At 51.3% G+C, this 21,236-nt stretch overlaps 1 protein-coding gene across 4 annotated transcripts in view; it reads left to right on the top strand.

Moving 5' to 3' along the window:
• DHRS3 (dehydrogenase/reductase 3) overlaps positions 1-20,410 on the top strand; it is a 41,102-nt gene extending 20,692 nt beyond the window's left edge. For all 4 annotated transcript variants that reach the window (XM_068538917.1, XM_068538919.1, XM_068538921.1 and 1 more), the window contains 5 exons: positions 10,607-10,750; positions 11,558-11,677; positions 12,040-12,278; positions 17,052-17,177; positions 19,887-20,410. In XM_068538917.1, coding sequence (XP_068395018.1) covers positions 10,607-10,750; positions 11,558-11,677; positions 12,040-12,278; positions 17,052-17,177; positions 19,887-19,971 — 714 coding nt within the window. In that variant the 3' untranslated portion in view covers positions 19,972-20,410. The remainder of the gene's footprint in view (positions 1-10,606; positions 10,751-11,557; positions 11,678-12,039; positions 12,279-17,051; positions 17,178-19,886) is intronic.
• The last annotated feature ends 826 nt before the right edge of the window (positions 20,411-21,236 follow it).

Genomic DNA, 21,236 nt, shown 5'->3' with positions numbered 1-21,236 from the left:
GAATGCTCCTTCCCCAGATGTCTGCGTGGCTTCCTCCTTCACTTCCCTTAAGTCTCTATCCAAATCAGAGAGGCTTTCCCTGTCCCCAATCACCATCTAAATATCACTCCCACCACACAATCACTCTATCCAGCCTCCCTACAAAGCTTCCTGTTCCTTCCGTGCACTTTTTGCCACCTTTATATATTATATATTTTATATATATATTTATATATGTATTTATATATTATATGGTCAATCGTTTATTGTCCGTTGGCCCCCATCTTCCCCATACACACATGAAAGCAAACTCCAGGAGAGTGGGATGAATTTATTTCCTGTTGTATCCCGGGGCCTCCGACCGTGTCTGGCAATCCAGTCACCACCCAATAAATACTCCTTGAATGAGTGAGTGAATGAACAAATGAGTGAATGAGGCAGGACAGGGAGTAGTGAGAGAGCTTGGCTTTGGAGTCCGGGTTCAAGTGTTGCTTTGAAACTTCTGGCTGTACAGCCTGCACGGGTTACTCAGCCTGTCTGAGCACTGGACTTTCGGTCCCATTTCTCAGGATGGTAATACTGAAGGCCTGCACCAGGCTGGAGAGTGGTCTGCAAATGCTGCCTCTCCTCTCGCCTCCTCGGTACCCCCACCTCAAGGTCACCTGGAGTTCTCCATCAGAAGGTCAAGAGGGAGGAACTGGGGCAATGGTCATGGGGCTTCAGCTAGTGACTCTGGCCCGAATTTCCCCACGCCTGTGTTTTGCCAAGGGTGGTCTGAGGACAGACAGGCAGAGGCACAGCCCTTGAGTTTCTGGCTGGAAGTGAGAAGTTGTTCTGCTTTCCCGTAGAGTCAGCCTTTGAGATGGTTTCCTTGGAGGGTTTTTCCAGCGGTCTTAGAAGCAGAAATGTTCCCAAGAATCACACTCAAGTATGAGATGGGACTTAGATGAGTTGTCACACTTGGTTTCTGAGCTGTAGCTCTTGGCAGGTAGTGGTATTAGGTTTTGAGGGGGAGGTGCCCTCTGTCCTCGGGGACATGAGGCGTTCATCACGGAGGGAGACATGTGTCTCAGCAACTGAAAAAGAAGAGATCTGGAAAGTTAAAAAAGCAGGGAGGGCTTCCCTGGTGGCGCAGTGGTTGAGAGTCTGCCTGCCAATGCAGGGGACACGGGTTCGAGCCCTGGTCTGGGAAGATCCCACATGCTGCGGAGCAACTAGGCCCGTGAGCCACAGCTACTGAGCCTGAGCGTCTGGAGCCTGTGCTCCGCAACAAGAGAGGCCGCGACAGTGAGAGGCCCGCGCACCACGATGAGGAGTGGCCCCCGCTTGCCACAACTGGAGAAAGCCCTCGCACAGAAACAAAGACCCAACGCAGCCAAAAATTAATTAATTAATTAATAAAAAAAAAAAGCAGGGACACGCACACGGATGTTTATAGCAGCTTTATTCCTAATCGCCAAAACTTGCAACCAAAAAGTCCTTCAGTAGGGGAATGGATAAATAAACTGCGGAACATTCAGGCAATGGGATATTATTCAGCACTGAAAAGAAATGAACCACCAAGCTGTGAAAAGACACAGAAGGACCTTAAATGCATATTACTAAGTGAAAGAAGCCAGTCTGAAAAGGCTACATCCTGGATGATTCCAACTATATGCCATTCTGGAAAAGGCCAAACTATGGAAACAGTAAAAAGATCAGTGGTTGCCAGGGGTCAGAGGAAAGGAGGGAAACCCTAGAGGATCTTTAGGGCAGTGAAACTACTCTCTCCGATACTACGGTGGTGGATACATGTCATTATACGTTTGCCAAAACCCATAGAAGGTACAACAGCAAAAGTGAACCCTAATGTAAAGTATGGACTTTGGGTGATTATGATGTGTCAGTGTAGGTTCATCAGCTGTGACACATGTAGCACTCTGGAGAGGGATGTTGATAGTGGGGCGGCTGTGCGTGTGGCAGCGGCACGAGTTCAATGGAAACTCTGTACTTTCTGCTCACAATTGCTATAATTTAAAACTGCTCTAAAAAACAAAGACTATTAATAAAAAATTATTTTTGAAAAGCAGGGATAGTGTTGGGGAGCGAATATCTGGGGGGGTCAGGAGGACTTTACATGAAGGCCTCTCAGGTAAAGAGACATTTGAGCAGAACCTGTAAGAAGAGAGGGTGTGGGGAGAGGGCCACTTGGGCGAAGAGGACAGAGAACAGCTGGTGTGAAGGCCCTGAGGTAGAAGTGGGCTGGGGGGTTATGCAAGCAAGGAGACCAACATGGTGGAGACCAGTCAGCCCTGCGAGGGGAAGAGCTGCGGGCAGAGAGACGGGAGCACGTCGGAGCGGGAGAGGCTTGGGGTCATGGTAACCACTGTAAATTTCACTCTGGGTGAGATGGGAGCCACTGGGAGTTGTAAACAGAGTGACAAGGTCTGACTTACGTTCTAGAAGGATCTCTCTGGCTACTTTGTTGAGAATAGACCGAGGCAGGGGCGGGGGCACTGGGGCAAAGGTCAAAGCTGGGAGATCACTTTGGGCCATGGCTGTGGTCCAGGTCAGGGATGATGGGGGCTGGGCCCAGAGTGGTAGCAGTGGAGGAGGTGATGGAACCAAGGATGCTCCTGGCATACGCCTAAATACCCGCCCTGGGCACCATGCCAACCTGCGCTCTAAAGGCCACCAGTATCCTTGCAGTGGGGGCGAGGATCGTCCCTGTCACCCATTCAGCAAATACTCGGTCAGCAAGACCAGGCGCTGTACCAGGACGGGGTGGCGTCTTTCCTTCTTTCCCCAGGATGTGGACGCCTCGGTGTCCAGTCCTCGTCCCATGGCATGTGGGACACCCATGCAATGAATAGATCCATCCTTTTGCAGGGTCCCTTTGCTCCTGCAGGTGAAGGACAGAGGTGGAGGGCACAGGATGTCTGCGTGGCATCAGACCACGCAGGTTGGAGTTCCAGCTCTGCCACCTACCAGCTGAGTAACTTTGGGTATATCGAATAGCCCCCTGTGCCTCGGTTTTCTCGAGTATGAAATGGGTACAATATCCCCCTCCTAGAGCTGCCAGAGGACAAGGTGAGAGACCGCAGCAGGTGTTGAGCTCAGTGCAGGCAGGTAGCGAGCACTCGTGGTCATCCCTGTGCCTCCTAAGGGACCGGTTCCAGGCTGGACGGCGGCCGGGAGGGAGTCTCTGCAGGCCCCAGGCTGTGGTCAGCGACTTGTGGGAAGAGGACACCGCTGGGCAATCTAATTTGAGGAGCTTCAAAACAATCCTCTCCAACAGCTGAGCCAGCAGTAGCCAGAACATTCTCTGCAGGCCCGGGCAGGGGCCGAGCCTGTGTAATCCGACCACGCGGCTCCGTGGGAGGCCCTGCCTGCCGTTCAGGGAGCTCAGCGGTGCAGGAGCGGGAGGGGAAGGCGGGCTCTGGCCTACGTCCCTAAGAGAGAGGCCCAGTGGTGACCCGCTGAGGTCACGGCTCAACAGTGGGACACAGGTAATGAACCTGAGGCTGCTCAAAGGGCAGGGTGCAGACAGGGGTCTGGAAACAGGGCTCCCAGGAGAAAAGGCAGAAAGGAAGTCCAGGAAGGAGACAGCTGGAGACGGTACCCGATCTCTGTCATCAATTGCCTTTTGGAAGAAGAGAGGCTGATGGCTTGTTGGGAATGTGGGAGTGATAGGCCAGCACTCCCAATGGGTGGGAGCTAGAGGCATCCAACCCGGGTTCATTCCTAGGAAAAAAAAAAAAAAAACTTCTGTCCTAAAGAGCAAAGGGCTGTGATCAAGAGTGTTAGCATTCAAACTTTATTCTTTTTTTTTTTTTTTTTTTTTTAGCAACAGAATCTTTGTAGAAATGACTACTATAGAAGCCCAATGAAAGTGCCACTGCTCTGGATGATGGAGGATGGAGAGCCGGCTTGGGACCCTGTCTACCAAGCCCCCCACCCCTCGGCAGCCCCTGAAGCTCCTCACTGGAGCCCCCAGGGTCCCCAGAGCTCAGCGTGCAAACCTCTCCTCCTAAGAAATCCTCCTAATGGGTGACCTGCAGCCTGCTTTGCAGCTGGACGCTTTTGACGCTGGTCTCCCCCTTCCTGGGTTGGGGGTGTGAACGAAAGAGGGTCCTCTAAATCTGGTGGAAGGATGGGAATGGGGAGCTCTCTAAGATTCTGGGGTTCAACCCCGGTGAAGGCTGTGTCCATAGGTGAGGCAAAGAAGCCCCCCCAGCTGGGGTCTTCCAGGCATCCATCACCCCCATGACTCCAGTTTTGTGGAGGACGGCGGGATCTTCTGCGAGTAAGGGGCAATCTATTTCTGTTCCTGGGTTAATAATAATAGTAGAAGTAGTAATAATAATAAAAATAATAGCTAGCATTTGTCATGTCCTTTCCTCATCCTCCCAACCACCCTTCCAAGTGGATGCTTCATAACCTTAATTTATAGAGAGGTTAAGTGGGTTTTCCAAGTTTGTGTAAGTGGTAGATCAGAGAATTGAACCAAGGCTGTCTGGCTCCAGAGCCCATGTTCTAGGCTACTCTACTCAAGAGAGAGAGCGGTCTCTTTTTGGAAACGGAAAGGGATGTGAAAGAGGAGAAAGTCCAAAATGTAACTTATCCTATAGGCATAGCTACTGAGAGTGTGTATATCAGTGTCTCAAATATGACCTGCCCGCCCACAGGCATGTCCACTCAGCCCCTCCTTGCTGGCGACCTGCTGTGTATCACACGCTCGGTTTTGCTGTCTGCTTGTTCTCATCTGGCCACAGGATAGATTTTTATTCACATCCTCCTGCTGGCGGTGCTGAGCGTGGAGAGCTATGTGCCCTCCAAATTGTGACTTTCCCACCCCTCCCCACCCTGCCGTGGTTTGGGGTCTGGTGGGTATTTTCTTTCCTTCTGAGAAGCTAGCTCAACACCGCTCTGCTCCAAAACATGGAGCCCGTGGGGCATGCCTGCCAAAGACCCGCCCAGGGACTTAGATCTTTCCGGGGCTGCCAATTATAAACAGATGCTCCTCCTGGGATCCACCTGGAGGCCACCCGGCTCATGTCCCTGGTGGGACCATGCGCCACAGCTGAACTCCAGCAATGAACGCCAAGGCCAAGCATTTGTGTGAGCCCTCTGGGTGAGGAAGGCAAGGCTGGGTGGAGGAGAGGCACTCACTGTTCTTTGATCGCAGATTTTTCTCGAGGCCTCCTGGGGCCAGTGCCATGAGACAATGCTCGTTGGCTTTTACTCTGTACCTGGCCCGTGCTGGATGCTGAGGTTAGGAGATGACTATTGACTCCCTGGAGGACCTCCCAAGCTTGTGGAGGAGCTTATTCACAAATAGGCCCAGCACACTCACATCTGTGCACTAGGGGCAGAACAAACAAAGGTTAGTGTTGGCACTCAGGAACATGGGTTCTGAGTCACACTATGCCGCTGCTTACAAGTGGTGTAACCTTGGGCAAGTCATTTCATCTGTCTGCACCTCACCTGTAGAATGGAGAGAGAAATCATACCTACTGGTGGGATTGTGAGTATGAAAGGAGAAAACACTTGGATGTAAAGTGTTCAATAGATGTCAGCCAGTATATAGTGGTGTTGTTATTGTTGTAGGGATGATGGAAGGAGGAGCCAGGGAAGCTTCAGAATTGCAGGGTCGTTCAAGCAGGGTTCTGCAGGATGAATAAGAGTCCACAAGTAGCCTTGGCATTTAAAACAGAGAAAAGCAGTCTGTGCTGGGCACTAGGTAGGGTCACAGTGAACCCAGGATGGGTGAGATTTGGTTCCTGCCCTCCAGGAGAAAGTATGTAGATGTGAAATGGTGAGACAGCACACACAGGGCCAAGTACAGTGTGTAATGAGTGAGTGTAAGCTGGGAACTCTGGAGCCCCAGTGAGCTCCCTCATGCATTCACTCAGCAGTGGGGAGAGACATGCAGATAGTCACCTCACAGTGGATGGGAGCCCCGAAGAGGCAATGCCAGGGACCTGGGAAGCAAGCCAGGGTTGGACCGGCTGTGCTGAGCCACTTGTGTGAAAATGGCCTGTTTTGGAAATGATCTGTGGGAAAGCTTTTATTCTGTCCTCCTTTTTTAAGATCATAAATGATGGTACTTGTCTTTTAGAGGCATTTTTCCTGTATAGACAAGCACAAAGAAGCAAACCTATGATCCCACCCAACACAAGCCCTGTTCTTATGTAGCCTGGTGACGTCCACCAACTTACTACGTTTTTAGAGCTGAGATTATCCTATATGGATAATGCTGCACCCTTTTCTCCTGACCATGTTTCCATGGTGTGAACGCTCATCATTCTAATGGCTGCAGAAGAGGGTATATCAAGGGGCTGTGCTGTGATTTTCTCAGCTCTTCTTCTCCATGGGAAATAATAACAGAGAGCAGGTGCTGAACACTAGGTGGGTGCCAGCTTTTGCGTGCTTCATCCGCACAAGACCCCATGAAGAGAGGAGATGGCTTTTCTCCTACTGGGAGAGGGAATCATGGTGAAAAACCTCAGTTCAAATCCCACCTCTGCCCCTTGGTTGCTGTGTGACCTCGGACAAGTTGCTTAGCCTCTCTGAGTTGCAGTTTCCTTAGCTATACAACGGGCATAATACAACGACCACAGAAATGCGCCAGTTTCAACAACGTTCCCCTTTTTATTCTTTATCCCACTCACAGTGGTTTGTGTCCGGCTGTTTTCTCATTCCTTCGCTGTCTCCCTGAGGCAGAGACCATGTCTGTTTTGCTCTCCGTTAAATCCCGCAAAGGCACAGCACCCAGCCCACTGCAGGCCCTCTGTGCGGTCCTGTCGAGGGGTTGTGGATGTTGAGGGAGATGAAGCTGAGGTCTGGGTGGGAATAAACACTGGTGTGAGGACTCAGGGGATTTGGGAGCAGAATTTTCAATGCTCAGAAAAATCCCACCGTCCCTTGGGTTTCAGGGGTGCATCTGCGGAAGACAAAGGCTCCGGGTTCAAATCCTGCCCCCGCCACCCACTGAGTGCGACCTTGGACAAGTTAACTCAGGGCCTTTGAGCCAGTGTCCTCAGCCATAAAAAGTGGATCGTGATGGCCTTCAGCTTTGGGGGCTGCTCGGGGGTTCAGGCTCGCTGCAAGGGCAGCTCCGAGGGAGAAGAGGGCGGGACCCCGTGCCTCTGCTGGGAGGCCTGGGAGGCCAGAGGTCTTCACCCCCTTCCCTCCTCCTCCCCGGGACAGAAGCTCGCCATTTGCCCCCCGAGGGGAGGGGAGACCAGGGGGTGTCGAGTGCCCCTGAGCTCTTATTTTATAAACTCGGCTTAAGAGTAAATCCCGGGGCCGCTGACCCTCCCCAGCTGCTCCCTGCCCTGGGAGTTGATGAAGAGGAGGCCACGTTGGGTTCCAAGGGCTCATAAATCTGCCCCCTCCCCAGGCTGCTTACCCCACGCTCCTCTCAGCCCCCTGCCTCCCGCCCACCCCGTCCTTACCCGCATTTGGGCACTGGGTGGAACTCCTGTCCTGTCAGCTGTCCGGGGTCACCCCCAGGTGGCTCTGGTGAGAAGCCGCCCGGGCCAGCCTCTGAGCTGTACCTGCCAGGTTCCTGGTCAGTGACTCTGGGTCCCCAGTCTCTGGGGAGAGGGGTCCGGGCAGGGCACTGGAGGAGGAGGAGGGACAGTGGCTGTAGCAGCTCCAACTGGGCAGCTCCCACCCAGGAAGGGCCCCCGTCCCTCCACTCAGCTCTCTCCCTCACCTCCCACCCCCAGTGGCTCAGTTACTGGAAAGCTCCATCAAGGTGACCAGCCCTGGCCTCCCCGTCACCATGGAGACGCACCTGGGTCCCTTCCCAGGGACTCTGAGCATCCACCAAGGGCCAGAGGAAACGCACAGCAGTGCAGAGGCTGCACACACATGCATACACGCGTGCAGAGAGACACACATTCACTCAGACACGCACAGAGAGAGACACACAGTGAGGCGCACGCACACCGGCCGGGGCCTCACCTCACAGCTCAGTCCTGGGTGGTTTTGAGGCTCTGGGTGAAAGTCCGGGTCTCGCTGACTCTTGGGCTAAGTAGCCTCTGTGTTGAAGGTTCTGGGACCCTAAATGGCTCAGTCAAGGAAACTGGGCTCATCTCAGCCTCAGAGAGGCTATTTAACCACCTTCCACCCTGTCCCACCTACGGCCATGAACTTTCATTCATTCGCTCAACAAATAGCACTTGCATTGCTGCGCACTGAGATACGAAATGAACAAGGCAGGATCAAGGCCCCCGGGAGCTCCCTGCTCAGAGGGGTGGGGTGAGGAGGACAGAAAGCAAACCCGTCCCAGCGTCTGGGGAGAGGTGGGGTCTGTGAGCACAGAGCATGAGGAGGCCAGTCCCCCGGCCCACCAGGGGCATCCTCAACAGACCCCCAAAAGGACACGGCCAAACCTCAGCGTCCCACCTGGGTGTATATACATGGAAGACAGTGGGGCACAGCCTTCATTTCGCCTCCCTCTCCCTAGCCCCTGTTTCCCTCTCCAGGGTGTCCTTCCAGCCACGCAGACCGTGCTGGCCTTCCCGGTTCCCCGTCTGCTGGTTTTCTTGTGCTCCCAGGTATCTGGACCCCTGCGCCTTCCAACAAGCCCCTACCCCCACTTTAAGCTTCCCTTCTCTTGTCCAGAAGTTCTCAGAGTCCCGGAGGCTCCTCTCTCATCCTCAGCCAGGCCCTAGGAAACTATGCAAGCCCCAGGGTCCTGTTCCCCATATGAGATGGAGGTAGGATGGGGTTAGGCAGGGACCCGAGTAGGAGAAAGGAGGCCAAGGATTTCCTTCACCTCAGACAGACATACTCAGAAATTAGATGGATGGATGATGGAGTGGGGTGGATGGATGGATGGATGAGTGGACGGATGGATGTGAGGAAGGATGGATGGACAGACAGATGGGGTGACAAGGGAGGATGGAAGGAAACTAGGACGGCAATGACTACCAGGCCAGAGTGAGGTCTGATATGGTGGAAGATGCCTGAACAGATGTTTATCTCTCCTCCATGAAGGGAATCTCTCCAGCCTCTCCTGGAGGAACACATTCTAAGTCTGTTTTTAGTTCAACAGACCAGAAAGTGTCCCTTGGAGCCTGTCTAATTGCAGACCTTTTGCTCTTGAAGGACTTTTGCGGTCGTGGAGGGTGGCTGATGGAATTCTCCCTCGTAAAGCCTTTCCTGTATTTCAAGACTTCAATTAAAATAAACAAACTGGTTGGACAAGGTGGGGTTTTCAAACTGGACTTTCCCAGAGATGTTTCAAGAGTTGAAAGAACACTTTTATTTTCCTTTTAGAAATATTTCGAAAGTTTTAAAAACTGTAATAAAAAAGTCAAATCCATGGGAGCCACCAACACATTTGTGTGTCCCGCCAGCTAACCCATTTTGTGCCTTTTTTGGTTATGTGAAAGTTCTGAGATTTCAAGGTAAACAATTGATAAACGGTTATCACCAACAACTACTTATCTGCGTGACTTTTCTCCATACCGAGTCCAGAGCAAAGTACAGAAATCAGTTAGATTCTGGTCTGGCGTGACTGGAGTTTAATCCATCACTCCCACTTGAAAATGTTTGCCTTCCCAGCTCAGCCTTTCTGCTCTCATTCGTTGCTTTTAGTGTAAGAAAATATGGAGTTGGACGTGTAATTTATTCCTTTTACTGGTTTCACACATGGGGTTTCCGTGTTAGGTTTTATTTTTTAAAGGAGAAATTTCATTGATAATTTTTAAAAGAAAGAGAAGAAACAAAAATAGAAACCCATTAGATTATTCCCCCAGGAGCCTATTATCTCTTCCTTTCTGTGATTCTCTCCAGCCCCCAGCCTTTCTCCCTCTGTGCTGATTAAGCTGGGTCTCAGGATTCTTAGTTCCATGTCACCCAACCCTGGTTCTTTTCACCAAGAGGGGCCTCTCTGGACCCAACGACGTACCGTGGGAAGGAGTGTCATTCTCCTGTGGGTCAAGGTTGAGAATTAGCCCGACCTCTCTTCTGAGCCTTTTATGGCCAGCCATTCATAAAATTTGTCCAACCCCCTTTAAGGATTCATGTCTTGGTTCTGCCAGGGTCACTCCCTGGCGTAATGAGTCCCGCGTTTATTACCTGCGGGGTGAGGTCGTGTTTCCTTCCCCAGAGGAGCCCAGCTGCCTGTCTTCCCGGCCCTCCTTCTGCCGGACCGCAGCTGGGTAGAAGGGAAGGCTTCGCTCAGCCACCAGGCACCTCACGGTCAGAACCTCGCAGCCCATTCATCAGCGGGACTCTAGACCTCAGTGGTGAGAAGGCCAGCTTGTTTCTAGCTCAGAGCATTCTGGAACATTGTACAGAAAGAGTTCTGCTTTTACTTTTAACTAGGTAGGATCATTGGAACTGGGCCGACAGGAGATGTCCTCCTGGAAGCAATACGTAAGAAAGACTCGTGAATCACGCATCCACCAATGGGTCATAAACAGGCTCAGAAACTCTTGGTTACCTTCAGAGTAGGCTCTACGTATCCCTTTAACAAATCATATTGTGACTTTGCATACTCTCTTTGAATGGAATCAGGGAGGCCAGTCCTGGGGCAAATTACATACTGAATTTCTCATGGCAATCATTGAATCACGATGGCTTCCTTAATGACCATGTGTTCAGTACTGCTATTCTCTCCTTCCAGATCGTTCTGTGGGGCCGGACTGAGAAATGTCTGAAGGAGACGACAGAGGAGATTCGGCAGATGGGCACCGAGTGCCACTACTTCATCTGCGATGTGGGCAACCGGGAGGAGGTGTACCAGACGGCCAAAGCTGTCCGGGAGAAGGTGAGCAGCCTGCGAGGGTCCGGCCTCAGCTCTGCCAGACACTTCGGGGGAATGCTGGCCAAAGAGAACATTCTCACGTGGCCTGGGAGAGAGCGTTGCTTATGGCAGAATGGCTATTTTCAGGGCATCTTGGAGGGCTTTCCTATGAAGCTGGCCCAAGTTGTGTGTGCGTGTGCGTGTGTGTGTTGCAGGGGGCAGGGACTAGGGGCATAGGTTGATTACGTAAGAGGACTGATCACCTGTTGTCCCCTTTGGAAGTTTAGATCTTGTGAGTTTCTATCCTAGACCCTGGGGGACAAACGTCCCATTGCCCTCTGGGAAAATCCCCAACTCCAGCCATCTATTTAGACTGAATGCATCACTGAGCTCCAAGAGAGCAGAAACCACCGTTAGATATCTGGCACACGGCAAATGTTAACTATTTTTATGTAACAATAACCTCATTTATTATAGATGTGCTCTGTGCCAGGTACACTATGTGCCATAAATTATTTCTTTTTTCTGCTTTTTTTTTTTTTTTGCCACACTGCACGGCTTGCAGGATCTTAGTTCCCTGACCGGGGATCGAACCCAGGCCCTCGGCAGTGAAAGTGCAAAGTCCTAACCACTGGACCGCCAGGGAATTCCCAGCCATAAATTAATTCTGATCCCCAGAACGACCTTGGTATGGTTATTAGCCCCATCTTACAAATCAAGACTGATGCTCAGAGAGGTGATGTGAATTCCCAAGACCAGGTCCCTCCCCTCCAAGTGCAAGCCCCTGGGGCTGCCCGCCCTAACGGCCCCTCGACCCCCTCTTGCCCTCAGGTGGGCGACATCACCATCCTGGTGAACAACGCCGCCGTGGTCCATGGGAAGAGCCTGATGGACAGCGACGATGACGCCCTCCTCAAGTCCCAGCACATCAACACCCTGGGCCAGTTCTGGGTAAGTTCGTCCTGAGCCTGAGCCAGCCCTGGGCATGTCCGTGACATGTTCCTTCCCTCCAGGGATCCTGGGGGCTGTAGGGGAGTGGGGGAGAGGCTCGCCTGGGCTTGGGCTCAGGCCGGGGGGGATGTCCTAGGATAGGGTGGCCGGACAAGACGAATGACCGGCTGCCCCAGGAGGCATCTGGACTTTCTGAAACGTGGGGCTCAGTGCCCTCGGCCCGCATGCCTCCCGTCCCAGGAAAGCCTGGTCACTGGCGTAGTGTGCTGTTTCCAGGCTGGTCTGTTCTCCCTGAGGGGGGTGGGAGAGGGGCTGTTGGAAGCTGTGGCTGCTGCACACTGACCCCCCCCACCCACCCTTAGACCACCAAGGCCTTCTTGCCACGGATGCTGGAGCTGCAGAACGGCCATATCGTGTGTCTCAACTCCGTGCTGGCGCTCTCTGCCATCCCCGGCGCCATCGACTACTGCACGTCCAAAGCCTCAGCCTTCGCCTTCATGGAGAGCCTGACCCTGGGGCTGCTGGACTGTCCGGGCGTCAGTGCCACCACCGTGCTTCCCTTCCACACCAGTACCGAGATGTTCCAGGGCATGAGGGTCAGGTCAGTGGCAGGGGACCCCCCTCTCCGAGCCAAGTCCCTCCAGCAGATCGGATCAGGGGAAAGACTCATTACACACAAAGAACCAAATTTTAAAATAACCCAAATTTTAAAATAACCGGAACCCTTTATCTCTGGCTTTTTGGTCTCGTACCTGATTCTCCATCTGCAGGGCAGTGGGGTTCTATAGTGGTTTAGGGTCCTGCTTCTCAGGTCAGGGGGCTTGTACAGAGTTCCCATGCTAAATGCATGCAATGGAATACTACCCAACTATAAAAAGGGAACCAAGTATTGGTAAATGAACAATATGGATGAATCTCAAATGTTGAATGAAAGAAACCAGAGACATAAAAGTGCATTCTGCATGATTCCATTTGTCTGAAGTTCTACAACAGGCAAAACTGGACCGAGGTGATAGAAATCAGAACAGCGGTCACCCCAAGAGGAGTGGGGACATAGCCTGGCAGAGAGCACCAGGGAACCTTCTAGGTTTTTAGAAATGTTCTCTTCCTGATTTGAGTGGGGGTTACATAGGTAAAAATTGATCATGCCGGACACAAGATTTATGCCTTTTATTGTATGCAAATTATAGCTCAGTTTAAATACTGAAGCCCACCCACCCCTCCTCCAGGCCACTTAAATCAACGGGAATGGGAACCACTGGTTTAGAGCTTGTGCTTTGGAGTCAGGCCCCTGGGGTGTGTGTGACCCTGAGCCCGATTAGTTCCCGCTCCTGCCTCGGATGCTAATCTGTAGAATGGGATGATGGGAATGTCTACCCTTAGGATTCTGTGATAGGGATAAAATGGGGTCTAGCATGCAACACCGTATGTGCTACATACTAAGTGCCCAGTAAATGGTGCTATAACGATGTGCGCTTGTGAAGGGGCATAAGGTTATAGATAAATGAAAATGTGGAATCATCCAAAAACTATTTTCCTTGTTTTTTGCAATGCAACGTATATAATGATAATCTTGCTTTCTAAATGATACGCATCAGCTTCTTCCAAACATGAGGATAGCGTGGAAGTGTCATTGTGAGAGTTTCCTGAGAGAGTGGAAGGCATGTGGCGTAGTGCATCCGGGTGGGAATCACTCAGAACACCTTAGTGATTATCACTGAGTCTGGTTTTGCTATCAAGAATCGAAACACCTGGTTTTGCAGACTCACAGATATAGAGAACAGACTTGTGGTTGCCAAGAGGGAAGGAATGGGAGTTTGGGATTAGCAGAGGCAACTATTATATATAGGATGGATAAACAGCAAGGTCCTACTGTATAGCACAGGGAACTATATTCAGTATCCTGTGACAAACCATAATGGAAAAGAATATATATATATATATATATGTGTGTGTGTGTGTGTATATATATAGATATAATATATATGTATAACTGAGTCACTTAGCTGTACAGCAGAAATTCACACAATATTTTAAAGCAACTATACTTCAATAAAATTAAAAAAAAAACAAACAAAAAACTCCCTGTTTGGAATCACACCTCAGCTACTGAATGGTGGCAAAATCTTGAACCAGTTTTGTTACCACTCTGAGCTTTACTTTGCTCATCTGTCAAACAGTGAAAATAATACTTACCTCATAGGATTATTGAGAGAATTAGAAATAACACATGTAACGTATCTAGTGCAAAGCCCGGGGCATATGAGACGCTCAGTAACGAACTGCTGCTCTTATTATTTTTACTAACAATAAACATCTTCATAAGTGCATAAGTTATAAATCTTCCTAGCACACTTCAGTCGTCACAGATGTATATATTTCCACCTGACTTATACGCAAGTTATCATAGATTCTGAATTTAGAGGAGGCTGGATTAATGACTATTAATGTTCCGTGTTGGTTTTTTCCCCCCATGATGGTTTGGTTTCTTTTCATCTGGGTATACAGGAAGTGCTCAAACAATGCATATTGGATGGAAGTGCAGCAGTGGCGACCCATGGTTCTAATTGGGTGCCCTGAAGTGAGCAGGACATTCACAGACCTCGCATCCCTGTGCCTGTTTCGCCTTCTGGCATAGTTTCCTCTCCATCACTTTAAGAAGGAAATCCAAGGCCTCCCCCAGATCATTTTTCCACAGTGGCTCAGAATGTGGGCCCAAACTGCGGGGGCCTAATCCCAGCTCTGTGTGACCTTGGGCAAATTACTTCGCTTTCCTGTGCCTCGGTTTCCTTGTCTGTAAGAAGGGATTGATCATGGTACCCTGACCTCACAGGCTAGATGAGCTCCTGTGTGTGAATCAACTAGCCAGCTGGCAAGTAGTAAGCACTAGGTGAAGGTTAGTTACCTGTGGATTGCAGGTGAGCCCCGAGGGCTTGGGAGAAGAGCAGTAAAATGTTGATTGGTACCTAACCAACTCCCATTTCTTGAAAGAAGAAGAAAGAAAGAAAGAAAGAAAGGAAAGAAAGAAAGAAAGGAAGGAAGGAAGGAAGGAAGGAAGGAAGGAAGGAAGGAAGGAAGGAAGGAAGGAAAGAAAGAAAGGAAAGAAAGAGAGAAAGAGAGAGAGAGAGAAAGAAAGAAAGAAAAGAAAGAAAGAAAGAAAGAAAGAAAGAAAGAAAGAAAGAAAGAAAGAAAGAAAGAAAGAAAGAAAGAAAGAAAGAAAGAAAAAAGAAAGAAAGAAAGAAAAAAGAAAGAAAGAAAGAAAGAAAGGAAGGAAGGAAGGAAGAAAGAAAGAAAGAAAGAAAGGAAAGAAAGAAAGAAAGAAAGAAAGAAAGAAAGAAAGAAAGAAAGAAAGAAAGAAAGAAAGAAAGAAAGAAAGAAAGAAAGAAAGAAAAAGAAAGAAAGAAAGAAAGAAAGAAAGAAAAGCATTGGCTTCCTCTCCAACCATGCTTAGCAGCTTCCCAGGGTTGGGGGTGGGAGACATGTTTAGGGCAAAACTGATGGGTTTTCTGGCAAGAGTGGCCGTATAGGTGGGTGCTGGTGTTTGTAAATTGCTCTTTACTGATCTTTATGTTCCAGCCACACCAGACACTTCACAAACGCTTCTGCGTTTGACCCTCCACAACCCTGCGAGAGCTCTTATCCCCATTTCTCAGATGAGGAAAGTGAGGCTCTGAGAAGCAAAGTTACTTGCCCAAGACGACACAGATAGAAGTTGGCTGAGCATGCTCTTTCAAGGGGTTTGTGCAGCCTCCGTGGGAGTTCGTAGCTCTGCCGGTTCCCCGGGTACCCACCCCACACGCCACGGAGGGAAAAGAGAAAGCCCCACCAGCAGGCGTGTGTGAGGCATCCCCTCTGTCAGGTTCTCCAGCAGGGATCTTACCAGGAAGGGCCCCCTGAGCCCACGGAGCTTGGTCTGCCCATCCTGTCTTCCCGTCCCCCCAGCAGCAGCACTGGCCCAGGTGGGGGCTGGAAACCCACACTGTCCACCGTGTCTGTGGGGCTCCAGCGTCACGAGCCGTCTCACGCGTCCATCTCCGCAGGACCCTGAGGCCGGCCCTTCCAGACTGCAGGGTCGTGGGCATCCTGGCAGCCCGTCATGATGGCAAAGGAAGCCAAGGGTTGGGGGCGAGCCCCGTGGACTCTCTGAGGCCAGCCGAGCCCGCGCTGGGGGCCCAGGAGTTGCCTTTCTCTCAGGGTGACATCATCCCCAGGTGACTTATCACCCTCGATCCTCCTGGTGCCGGAGGAACTCACCAGCCCTTCGTGGGACTGAGGTCAGAGCCAGCTGCATCAGTCCTGCACCTATAGGCCCAGGGGCGGTGGGACAAGCAGCACGCGAGGGACAGGGGAGACAGAGCACGGGCCTGGGGCTCCTGCCGGCCTGGTTTGAATCCCCAGTCCCCACCACCTCCCCAGAGCCTCGGCTTCCTTCTCTGGCAGTTGGAGCAAATGATGCCTGTTGATCACTCAGCACAGACCTGGCGCTTAGGGAGCGTCACCCCGCTACGGGTCTCAGGTCAGATGTCTCTGAACAGGCATGAGAAACCCCTGATGTTTGCTTATTCAGCCATTCATTCATTTATCAACCCCATGGAAACAGCCTGTAGATGTTTGAATGAACCGGTGAGTGTATCCACGAATCAGGGAATGAGTGAGTAAACCAGCAAGTTGTAGGGGAATGCCACATCGTTCAGTGTCTACCCACTCAGCAAGCATTTATTGAGCACCTACTATATCCCAGACACTGCACACAGGGCATACAGCAGGGAGCAAGACCCACCAGACTTCTGCCCTTGGGGAACTCACAGGCTGATGGGGGAGACAGGCCATTCACAGGAAACAAGCGGACAGGCAAGGCCATTCTCGATTCAGTCAAGGCAATTATCAGGGGGACGAGATTAGAGGCCACTCTGATTGGACGGGAGGAAGGAGCCAGGCTGATGGGACAGCTGAGATGGGAAAGATCTTAAGTGACAGGGCTGGCCACGATCGCTGGGGCAGAGTGAGAAGGAGGAGAGGTGGGACCCAGAGTGGGTAGGACTGAAGACAGAGCGAGGGGCCCTGGAGGGCTTTAGCAGGGCAGGACGGGATGTGAGTGAGGTTTGGGGGAGCCCTCTGCAGTGCTCTGAGAATGGGTCCCAGGTGGGCGGGTGGGCTAGAAGCCCTCAATTCTCAAGGGAAGACTCGCTGGGAGGAGTGAGAGGATGAGGAACTCCTGACACATCCCAGGAGGCAAGGAGAGTGTTCCAAACAGGTCTCAAGTCTCCCACACAGGAGAAGCCAAAGGGATGACCCTGACATGTTAGCCACAGGGGTTTTCAGCAGAAGCGCTCGCTTCTCAGGGGAAACCCACGCTGTCTCTTCCTGCCTGCAGGTTCCCCAACCTCTTCCCGCCCCTGAAGCCAGAGACTGTGGCCCGGAGGACGGTGGAAGCCGTGCAGCTCAATCAGGCCCTCCTCCTGCTCCCGTGGACGATGCACGCCCTCATTATCTTGAAAAGGTAAGGGGCTGGGGGAGGAAGCTCTGGGTCAGGCTCATGCTGGCCATTTCCCCTTCTCCCAGTGGACCCTGGTGGGGAAGAGGCCTCAGGCAAGAGAAAGTACCCAGGTGATTGATTAGTCATGTCTGCTGTGGGCGTGAAAATGAGAGCCGTGGCATGTGTGCCATGGATATACTATCCTTACTATGGAGTGGCGGTTCTCAAACTTGTTGGTCTCGAGAACCCTTTACAATCTTAAAAATTATTGAGGAACCCAAAGTGCTTTTATCTATGTGAGCTGTATCTATTGTATTAGAAATTAAAACTGAGAAAAAATTTTATGGGATTTATACATTTATTCATTTATATATAGCAAGAAAAAAATCCATTCAGTGTTAACATAAATGATATTTTTGTGAAAAGTAAACGTATTTTCCAAAAAAAAAATGTAGTAAGAAGAATGGCATTATTTTATATTTTTGCAAAGCTCTTTATTATCTGAATTAATTGAAGACAAATGGATGCTCATATCTGCTTCTGATTTTAATCTGTTGATGTCACATGTCATGTAACCTCTGGAAAACTCAACTGTACACTCATGAGAGAATGAGAGTTAAAAAGTCAAATCCTACCTCAGTATTATAATAGAAATAGTTTGACCTCGCAGCCAGACCCCTGAAGAGATCTCAGGTACCCCCAAGGGTTCCTAGGCCACACTCTGAGAACTGCTATTCTAGAGACTAAATCTTGGCCCTAGCCTTCAGGAAGTTCAAGCTAATAGGGAAGACTGGCGGTCCAGTGGTTAAGGCTCTGCGCTTCAACTGCAGGGGGCATGGGTTCAACCCCTGGTTGGGGAACTAGGATCCCGCATGCTGTGTGGCACGGCCAAAAATAAAATAAAATAGAATACAATTTTAAAATGAACATCAATTAATGGGGAAGACAGGGATTTCGTTGCCAAAGGCTCGGGATTCACGGAAACGTCCCTGGTGGGATTTACCAGGGCAGACCACCTTGGGGGGGGTAGGCTTTACAGAGGAGACCATCTTCCTCCAGAATTTGCCGAGCATCACATTCCCTAGAACTTTCCAGACTCTGGGCAACAAACCATTCCCATCCCACTCCCACACTGAAGGGGCCATTGCAGGTGCCCCACTAAACACTGTTTTCATGGGCCTCTCATGCTGCAGAGAGAGCTTTGACCCCGGAGCCCGAGTGACCGTGGACTCGGCTCCTCTGGGCCCCCAACCCCCAGCTGACTGAACCCCTCTGACCTGAAAGGCCTTTTCAGGAGGTGAAGCACCCAAGTGCCTTTATCAGATGTCAACCCCCAGGAAACCAGGTTCCCCTCTGGCTGCTGTGGACACAGTGGGCATCTGAGGAGCCACTCTAACTGCAGGCAAGAAACCTCAGGACCCGGGGACACATCAGTCCGTCCCCTCTCCTCCAAACTCAAAGCCCCTTCAGTGACACAGAGTAGGGGACTCCGGGCATTCAGACCACACCTCAAGCCTCCCTCAGTCCATCCTGACTGTTGCTTTGAGATGCTACTTGGCCGCCTCTGTGAGCCTTGGAGAGCAGGGACTTGGATCCTCACCAAAGCCAAGCTGATCGCCCACCTCAGGGAGCCTCTTAGAAGCTTTTGGGGACATTCTAGAAAAAAGCTAGTTTGTCTAGAACACCTCAGCACTCTCCACAGTAAGCACCCAGCCTATATTTTCTGTTCTATCCCCCACTACTTTCCCACAAGAAGCAGAGGCCAGCCCCTCCCCATTCCCTGCACCGTGCCCCCTTTCACCTTTCCCAAGAGAAATCTTCACAGGCTCAACTCTATTGCCACCACCCCCAGGAAGCCTTCCAGATTGCTCCAGCTGGAAGTGAGGCTTTCCCATGTTGCAACTAGAATGGGCCAGGGCCCTTCAATTTCATTCAATAGAGGAACTGAGGGTGTCCCTATACCGGGCCCTGTGCTAAGTGCCGGGATCGGAGATGAAATATCTACCGCAGAGGCACCCATGGGCTTGACAAGTAAACAGCAAACACAACTCCGGGGCTTGTTGGGGAAGCACAGAGCTATGGGGAACCCCAGGAAAGGCCTAGGGGTGAGTCTGGGAAGTTTCCTACAAGAAGCAAGAAATTGTGTCATGCTGAAGAACAAGGCCTGAAGGTATCTGCAGGTGTTTTACTATCTGGAGGGACATAAAGGATGAGAAGTAAAACCTGAGGTCCCAGCTTTAGGAAAACATCACTATGGAGCAGAGCAAACTTGGCTGAGAATCTTGAGATGGCAGAGAGGACAGATTTTGGTATCAACTGTATCATGTGCACAATGTGGCTGCTTAATAAATAATACATGGAAAAAAAGAGGAGGTGACACCCAGTACCTAACTCCTCAGCCCCACGCGGTAAATATTTGTTGAGTAAGTGGCATTTGGAGTTAATTGATCTCTGAGATACTTATGGCCCAAAAATGCTAAGAGCGTGGCTTTGAAAGTTTGTAACACCCACCCTTTACCTTGTAAATAGCTATTTATCTACTTACTCGAAAGCCCTTCCTCCATGGAGGGGTGGGTAGTGGTGGCTTGTCGGGGGAGCCGCTGTATGTTGGAGAGAGGGGTGGGGAGAGCTTATGGGAGCCATCACTTTACTACACCTCTTGTGTGGCTACCAGTGACCCAGCCGCTGGTCTCCCCACTAACCATCTTCTCTTTTCCCTCCCCACTCCACCAGCATACTCCCACAGGCTGCCCTCGAGGAGATCCACAAATTCTCAGGAACCTACACCTGCATGAACACTTTCAAAGGGCGAACATAAAGGCAGGATGCAGAGACAGGCTCAAAAGCCACAGAACCTGAGGGGGCGTGGGCACCTGGGCACACGCCCATGTGCCTGTCCCTTGACACACTTCTGCTGGATGAGCAGGACTGCTCCTCTCCTGGGGAGGAATCTGGCTGCGCCCCCAGGCCAGCCCCAGGACCTTTGCACAGGACTGATGGGTGTAACTCTGACCCCCGTGGGGAGGCAAGAAACCAGCCAGCAGCTGCCTTGACACTTTTGTACATTTCTGATTCTGTAGAGTTTATTGTTAAATTGCTTCTCAAGTCTAACCAGCCTCGGCAATGTGCATAGACTATTTCCGGGAGGGTCTGTGCCCGCACGCTCCTCCTTCCCCTCCAAAATTTCCAATCATCCTCAGCTTGTGCAAACTGGTTGAACGGCAGGAATACAAAATAAAGAGAGATGGCTTTTGCGAGTTCCTTTGTTGAAATCCTTGACCTCTGGTCCTTAGTGGGCAGTGGGGAGGGGACCAGACCCAACCACAACACGCCATCCTTTGAGAGAGAATTGGTCTGCTCAGGGTCCCCAGGCGCCGGGAGTGGAGTAGGCAAGAAGGAGGCAGAGATCGGGAGAGAAACTGGAGCCCAGGCCTGGGGGTACATGGCTCCTTGCCAGCTCTGCCAGGCCCCGCCCAACAGCCATGGGTTGGGGGGCACTTTGCCTTCCTACCTGCATCCCTGGTAGGACCATAGTGACCTAGTCTGCAGAGACCGGCTCTCTGTCCTTCCACAGCCCCACCAGCCGCCAGGCCACCCACTCAGCAGAGCAGAACCAGGCTTTATCGAGCCCCTACTGTCTACCTACCGTGTGCTGGGTGCTGAGAGGGGACTGCTGCTGAGACGCCAAAAGTCAGAAGTCCACCAGCACAACAAGGCCAGTGCTAAGGGGGTGCTATGGGCCCCTGGGCCAGATTTGATCGCAGGGGGTAGAAGTGAAATAGCAAAGGAGAGGGAGGTCTGGAACGGCAGAGGGGATTAACGTGGGCTCGGTCAATGGAGAAAAATGACAGCCAAGGAGATGTGGGGAAAGATGCCCCGGCGTTCCTCTGGTGTGCGTTCTCTCCTGCTGCAGCAAGCTTAATAAACCTGACCTTGGGCCGGGGGACAGGTGGACAACGGAATCTCAGCTAAGGCACCTCCATCCACGCAGCTCTTGCAGGTGGGTGGCGGGGTGGGGGAGGGGAGCAGGCAGTGGTTCCAGGAGGTGATGGAGAAGGACCGCAGACACGAATTCAATCGAGA

Source organism: Eschrichtius robustus, chromosome 3, assembly GCF_028021215.1.
Source record: "Eschrichtius robustus isolate mEscRob2 chromosome 3, mEscRob2.pri, whole genome shotgun sequence".
Taxonomy (NCBI): domain Eukaryota; kingdom Metazoa; phylum Chordata; class Mammalia; order Artiodactyla; family Eschrichtiidae; genus Eschrichtius; species Eschrichtius robustus.
The sequence above is the reverse complement of the archived record's forward strand: the minus strand, read 5'-3'. Positions and strand labels throughout refer to the sequence as shown.